This window comes from Muntiacus reevesi, chromosome 2, assembly GCF_963930625.1.
Source record: "Muntiacus reevesi chromosome 2, mMunRee1.1, whole genome shotgun sequence".
Lineage (NCBI taxonomy): Eukaryota > Metazoa > Chordata > Mammalia > Artiodactyla > Cervidae > Muntiacus > Muntiacus reevesi.
The window spans coordinates 173,742,809-173,750,329 of record NC_089250.1 but is presented as its reverse complement, the minus strand read 5'-3'; the positions used below and the strand labels follow the sequence as shown (position 1 = coordinate 173,750,329).

The following is a 7,521-nucleotide window of genomic DNA, read 5'->3' as shown; positions in this document are numbered from 1 at the left end:
CAACTGTATGGGGAAAATAAACTGTAACATGTTCCTGATGCTGCACCCAGAGCTTCATTCAAGGTGGAGCCTATAACTCAGTGTAAAGTATAAAACTGCGAGCTTCCAGACCAAAGTGTAACATAAGACGTTTGTGACTTAGGGGTTACAGGAAAGGCAGTCAGAGAAGGCTTTCTGGGAGGCAGCCTGAGCACTGCATCTTACAGTACAAACATGAGCTAGCCAAGCTAAGAGGGGAAGGTGCCCAAGTGGGGCCTGCTGATTGGATCTGTACAGAGAGCAGAAAGCCAGGCAGGCAGGCATGCTCAGCTCGGAGAGCTGGTGGCTCCCAGTCTGGGTGGGGAGCAGGACGTAGTCAGGGTCTCTGGAGGCAGAGACAGGGAAGAGGCCCTTCTTTTCTGCAGTTGTAGATGTGCTAAGAAATGAAGAATAACTGGCCAAACAGGGCTGTGCTTTCTAAGAGTAGTTTTAAGGCCGACGTCTGACAGGATTTGATGGACTGTGAGCGTTGTCCCGTTTGGAGATGACATAGACGGCGTACCTCCTGCCGTCCTCTGCAGCTGTGAGGGCTGGAGGCCCAGCAGCCCGGCGCTAGGGGCCTGGGACCGACCTTGGCTCTCAGAGGCTGCCGGGCGGCCTGGGGGAGGGTGTTTGCCCTGTTTGGAGTGCCCTGCTCGAGGCTACAGCCACAGGCGGGCAGGAGGCACCGAGGCCTGGGCGGGGCAGGGCAGGAAGCAGGTGCCTAGAGGTCTTGGGGAGGACGGTGCCTGCCGAGTGTTCTGTCTGGCTCCTCAGAGATGCTCCCAGGGTGTGCTCTCTCTAGGGGACGTTTGGAAAGTTCCCATGGTCTGACCCTGTGTCTGCACCGCATCCTGGGCGTCCTCAGCACCCGTGGATGCGGGGCCTGAGTTCTGGACACACATTCCCACCTGGGAGGCCACAGAGGCTTAGGCCTGCAGCGAGGCGCCAGCAGTCTGGAGGTGATTACGGATATAATTTCTCTGAGCGTCCACGAGCAAGTGCCCGACGTGCGACCCCACCCCAAGTTACGCCTCAATCGGTGTTAGAAGGCATTTGACATTTGCCTTTGATTTATGTCCTAACTTTCACGTCCAGGGGCTCTGGTCCCGTTCTTCAGCTGCAGTCACTCCTCTGAGAGCGCTTCTCACCGCGTCCTGCTAAGTGGCTCCTGGAGGTGGGTCTCACTAGAGACCCCGTGGACGCCCACCAGCCACTCCGCAGATGAGCTGTTCAGCAGACCTGGGGCTCCCAGGGGCCTTTGCTTTCACACAGATTTCTTGGCACAAAAAGGATCGGAAGCAACGTGCTGCTGTGATGCACTCTCACACGTGTACACTGGTGTGTGTGCACACTCGTGGTGCACAGCTGCCCGAGTACACGTACTCACAGGGGTATGCTCGGCTCACCCCCGAGCACACGCAGTGCACACTATTCACACCCACGCATGCACACTCAGCAGGGCTCGCAAATGCACACTTGGCCAACAGGCGCCTGTGCCTGTGCATGCCCAGCGTTCAGACACACGCAGAGCACCCCCGGTGGGGAACCCTCTCTGCTCCTGATGCTCAGGGCCCAGGGGGGACAGGACTTCCTGTGGTGCCTGATGGGCACAGCAGCCCCAGCGCTGGTGCCCTCTGTCTGGACCTATGTCAAGGAGGGTGACAGGCCTTGCCCCAGCCCCCCAGGCGCACCAGGCCTTCCTCCTGAGTCGCCCCTCTGGCTGAGATGCATATGGGTGAAGGGGGGGCCCTGTGCCCCAGAACCAGCAGGGTTCCCTCTCAGGGGGAGCGGGCCCTCCTGCCCCGGTCACCCGGGTGCAGCACGGCCTTCCAGGGCGCCTGAACGCAGAGGGGTGAGAGCTGGACCGTCAGCCTGGGGCCGGCCTTCCAGGTGCTGGGGTTCACTGCTCCCACCTTGTCTCCCGCACCGCGAGGTCCCAGGATGCGTGGTCCGTGGCTCACCGCCTCCATGTGGATGGACGGAGACCGGTATGAAGCAACGAAAGGCACCAGTGGACATGGAGCCCCTCACCAGCTGGAGCGCCCCGTGAGTGTCTGCAGAGACAGCAGTTCTGAACCCTCTTCAGGGACGAGCAGCGTGATCACAGGGCTTGGTGGGCGGTGGGGACCCACTGGTCGTCCCAGGGGCACTGGGCTCCTGGGCAAACAGTGTGGACCGGAACCACCCCCTGACGGGCGAGTGTGAGGGCCCAGCAGGACTCCGGGAGGGACTGACCCCCATCCCCGCGCCCAAGCCCAGCACGGAGCAGAGCAGGCCCGGTGGGCCCCCAGTGCTCCCGCCTGGTTTCTACCTGTTAAAAATGGCACAGCCGTGAGACCTCCCCCAGCCTATTATAAATCTAATCCCGCGAGTTTCAGCTGAGTGAGCTTACATCTTGTCTGGACTCTGGGCCTGAAGTTGCCTAAAGCTGGGGAAGCGTAATTTCCTGGATGCCAGGACAATTAATTTGTCCTCAGTGGCCGCCTGACAGCTGTGCCTTTGGTTCTGGGGAACTGTTTTCTCCAGAACAGCAAGGTCCATTTACATCGGACGAACTTGGTGTTTTTAACGGGATAAAAACAAGCAATTTTGCCAGTGTTTATGGATTGTTAATTTGGCTGAATACAAACTCACATTACCGGTAACGGACTGTGTCGTCCCTGAGCTCCTCTTGAAGTGATACTGGGGGCTGCACCCCAGGCCGAGCCCCGGGGCTGGGGGCAGTGCGGACCTTCCTGACTTGGAGGGCCGGAGGCCGGGCTGCTGGGGGCTGGGAGGCGGGGGTCAGGTCCCACCCCGAGGGCTCGCATGCTAGTGAATGCCGCGAGTGGGCGGGGGCGGGAGTGTGATGCCTCCATCCTCCCAGCCAGAGAGAGCCATCCCGCCTCAGACGGGCAGCCTGGGCCCCCGCAGTGGGGAAGGTGGGCTGGGCCCTGCCCCGCTGAGCCTGTTTCCTTATCTGTTCCTGCTTCACGGAGTCGGGTGTCTGCTCTTCTCTGCTCATGGGGCTGCTGGAACCGCAGGACGAGGCCATCCGTGTGCGCATGTGGGCTTGGCCATCGGGGCCCTGGAGATGGGGGGCTGCCGTCCAGCACCCGCTGTTGTCTCGGGGCTCCCACCCTCACCTCGGCTGTCCGGGCTCTGTTGGGCCTCGCCTTGTAGCACCAGCCCTGGTGGAGGCCCCTCGCCTGGCGGCTGCTTGGAGCAACAACACCCACAGTCTGTGAGCTGGTGCCGCACCCCGGGAGCGCACTTCGCACGACGGCAGCTTGATCATGGCTCCCACGTGCAGCCCCGGCTCTGGCTAATGGAAACTCGGTGATCCGTGGCACGTGTGGCAGACATCTGCTCAGGGTAATGTGCTGGTGATGTACGTATTAGTGATCAATCAGTGGATTTGCAAGAGAGGCATAAGGTATTTAATTATAACTGTGTTAGGTGGGTGTGCGTGGTGGAGGCGACGTTTGAATAGGTCAGACCAGCCCTCATCCTGCTGTGTTGTTGGGGATTAAATGCCACTCACTCTGAGGGCTGCGGGCCTTTCTGCAGTCGAAGGGTGTCACATGCTTGCAAATTGAAAATGTCCCATTGCTTCGAAAAACATGATTGATATCCTTTGCAAAACAAATGCTACAGTACCCAGATCTCAAAGCCTGGTGCCGCCCCTTGGCTCCAGCCACTTGATCACTGGAATGAAACTCAGGAAGAGAAGTTGAAAGATGAAACGAAACTTTATTTGCTCAGATGGAAGCAGAAAAATATACCCTCAGTCTGTATGTCGTATACTTGTGTGTGGAAACAGCTGTGTCCTATCACCATCTGAATTATATCTGGTATAATTTAAAATGATGTCAGCACAACTGACAATAGACTGTAAGTAACAGGAATGAGACAGACACAACACAGGCCCACAAGGCACACGCATGCACACACATGCACACACTTGCGTGTGACCACGGCACGGAGGAAGCCTGAGCCCAGAGTCACAGCTTGAGTCCCAGGCCTGGGCCACTGTGCTGCACGTCTCTGACCTGTATGGAGCGAGGGCAGCAGGGTCGGGGTGCTGGCCTGCGGGGAGGCTCAGCACCGTGCCCGGCCGACCCGAGAGCCCAACGACACTGGCTGCGCCCCCAGGAGAGAGTTCTGCTGGTGGGTGTCTGCGAGGGCGCGGCGACCTCAGTCCTCTCTGGTTGACCTGTTGGTGGCCTGAGCTGGCTGAGAGCGCATTGGTGGCGTGAGTGGGCATCACTACCAGTGACCACCTTTGGAGTCAGGGCCAGACACGCCTTCTCAAAACCATGAAAGGACCCCAAGGGGTTTCTATTCACAAGGCGGATGAAATCAGGATACTGTGACTTAATGAAATGCCCAGTCTTCTGAATCAGGGTGCAACCGTGTCTCCGACCGATTCAGTCTCGCGGGCCTGCCTCCTTCATCTACCCCAGACCCAGCTTCTCTGAGTCCGATAAAGCAAGACAGTAATTCCGAGTCGAGACAGCAAGGCTCCTTGGGTGTGTTTTTGCCGTTTACAAAATTAGCCAATCATCGTCACCTAGTGAATCAGATTAGGTGTAATCCATACTAATGTTCAAATTAAGTCACGGAAAGCAATTAACGCTGGGAAAAATTGGCTGGTGAAAAATGATAAGGTTGGTCAAATAGTTTCACTGTGCATAATTGTGTTTTTTAAATGCCCGTCTCTACCCAGTAGTTATATCATTTACATTTCAAATGGATGCACCCACCTCCAATGCTTGTAATTGTGCACTTCCTAACCGTACACCTCACAGTGTAGCAGAAATTTGTCAGCCGTCTGCTCTGGAATGTTTGCTTGGAATGTGCCAGAATAGGGCTTCCTCGCTGCTCAGGAGAATCAAGTGTGCTTTGCCCCCACGCTGTCCCAAAGGCCTCCCCTCTTCACCCACCTCCCCACCGCACCCCCCCCGCCCCCCGCCTTCCTCCCCCCAGTTCCTTCCTTCTTTCCTGTATAAAAAAAGTGCACAGAATTTTTTTAAACAATCGTCAAATATTCAGCCCACAACACGAGACGCACTTGTCACTTCCAATCACATCATTCATGACAGGGACACAGTCAAAAACCTTGGGCAACGTTCACAGGATCAATTAATAGCTGACTTGACCGTCTGCACTTCGTTTTTATTGTTTTCAGCTAGAGAAAACGCCCACCAACTCCACCCAAGACACTCAGCTCACCCGCAGCAGTCTAGGAAGCGACCTCTCCATCATTACCTTGACTCGAAGTGATCATGACCCTGACCGTGAGCTCTTAGCCCTCAAGCAAGATCCCTGGGTGAGTCAAGAGCAAACCCTTAAAAGTCCTCCAAGGAGAACTGGTGGGTTTTATCTGAAGGGGTAATGGGGCAACAGGGAAATGAGCGCCTTTCAGCCTGTCACCTCTTTCCCTCCAACCCAGGCAGGTTTCAGCACTGAGCCTGAGTCTGTGAACTTTGTGGAGTGTGGCAGAACCTCATTTCTTTGCTTCAGGTGGACTGAAATCACCCCGAAGACCCCAGACTGACCAGGTGCCAGCCCTGGAGGGGGAGCCGCCTCAGTGCCTCTCACATGGTCCAAAGGTGGAGGTTCACCTGGCGGGCCTCCAGCGGGGGGTGTCTGCCCTCTTGCACGTGGGGTGATCTGCATCCAGGAAAGGGGTCAGGGGTGGAGAGGATGTAGTCAATGCTGAACTTGATGTCCCTGTGCGCCTCCCTCCCCAGGACGGCAGGGCTGGCCGGGGTCGGGGGCTCGCGGGGGGGGATTGGGGTCGCCGGTGCGCTGGCCGGGTCAGGGGGGCCCGGGGGCGCCCCCGCATCTGTCCCGCGCGCACCCCTCGCTTCCGCGCCCTTGGGGCCGCGCCGGCGCCGTCGCCGGCGGAAGTTGCCGTTCTCGAAAAGGTCCAGCAGTGACTCGCAGCCGCCGGCGAAGGTCCAGTAGTTGCCCTTGCCCTTCTCGTGGCCGTCGGTCCGTGGCACCTGTGCGGGCGAGGGGCTCAGCGCCTGGCGTGCTCCCGGGGGGCCCGCCCACCGCGCTCACTCGGGGAGCCCCTGGCGGCCCCGGAAGGATGCCCCGCCCTGGGGGTGGGCGAGTCGCTGGGGAGCTGGCGAAGGCTACCCGTGAACTTTCCAGCGCACGCCGCTGCAAAATGCACCCCCACCGCCCAATCAGGGGTGCCTTGGTCCAGGGGTCCCCGAGCCTGGGACACTCAGGGGCCGCCCAGGGCGGGGCTCACCTTGACAAAGCAGCTGTTGAGGGACAGGTTGTGGCGGATGGAGTTCTGCCAGGCGCGCTGGTTGGCGCGGTAGTACGGGAACCTGCGCATGATGAAGTCGTAGATTCCAGACAGGGTCAGCCTGCCCGTCGGGCTCTGCTGAATGGCCATGGCGATCAGCGCGATGTAGCTGCAAACAGGGGCGCTCAGGCTGGGCCGGAGAGGGGGAGGGACCCCGGAGCGCGTCTGTGTCTGGAGTCTCCTGCCGGCCATGCCCGCGCGGGGACCACTCCGCGCTGCCTTCCCCGGGGCGCCGGGGAGCTGGGGGCGGGGGTGGTTGTTGGAGTGGGGCCCCCTGAAGCTCCCAGCGCAGCTCTGCGCAGACCCGGGAAGCTCACCCTCACACCTGGGGCTTCCCCGGGGAGGCTGGAGAACCTTCTCGGTTACCTCCTAACGTGCGGATGAGAAGTGAGCCCTCCCGCGCGCGAGCCGGTCGGAGGAGGGCCCCCGACCCCTGCGGCCCTGGCCCGGCCCCGCGGTCACCTGTACGCCGGCCGCGTGAGCCGCTTCTCCTCGTCCGAGCTGCCCGCCGGGTAGTCGTCGGCGTCGTAATTGAAACAATTGTAGGGATACTGCGAGCTGTCAAACATCGCGGTGCGCGGGCCGCCAATGCTGCCGCCTCCTCCGCGCCGCCCGCCGGAGCGCTCCAGGTCGGCGCGGAGGTTCTTTCAGGCGCGGACCAGTGGCGTCTGAGCTGCCGGCTGCTCTCCGCCAGAGCGGGGAACCTGGGCTCCTGGGGTCCCCCCGCCCGCCCCCACCCGTCCTCTCGCATCCAATCCCGGAGCGGGGGAGGCCCCTGAAGCCGGTAAAGCGGCCGAGGGGAGCGGAGAGCGGGCTCGCGGTGACCCCCTGGCTAGCGGAGGGAGGAGGGAGCCACGCGCTGGGTGGTCCGACCGACGGCGGGGGCGGGGCGGGGTGGTGTGGGTGGGGGGGCACCACCTCCCGCTCCCGCTTGTGCTGCCCCAGACTTCAGGGCGGAGCTGCCTGGGTCCCCCGAGCCTGAGCGCACCCCAAGACTCAGAGGTCCTTCCCTGGCTTCTGGCTCCCCCAGAGAGCACTCCCGAGCTGCCAGGAGCCGGACCAGAGCCAGACACAGGGTTCAGCCCACCCTGGCGCACTCTGTCCCTGCTGTGCCGTCTCGCTTGTATCCTCCTTGGGGGGCCTTTTGTGGAGCTCTGAGCCCAGTGGCCCCCTGCTCTGTAACTTCCTCCTCA

General features: G+C 60.4%; 1 protein-coding gene across 1 annotated transcript; it reads right to left on the bottom strand.

The window, feature by feature from the left end:
- Nucleotides 1-5,600: 5,600 nt before the first annotated feature.
- FOXL3 (forkhead box L3) lies at nucleotides 5,601-6,897 on the bottom strand. The gene is made up of 3 exons (XM_065920181.1): nucleotides 6,791-6,897; nucleotides 6,269-6,437; nucleotides 5,601-6,011 (listed from the first exon to the last, which is right to left on the bottom strand). The coding sequence occupies exons 1-3, from the start codon at nucleotides 6,895-6,897 to the stop codon at nucleotides 5,601-5,603; spliced, it is 687 nt and encodes a 228-aa protein (XP_065776253.1).
- Between the last annotated feature and the right edge of the window lie 624 nt (nucleotides 6,898-7,521).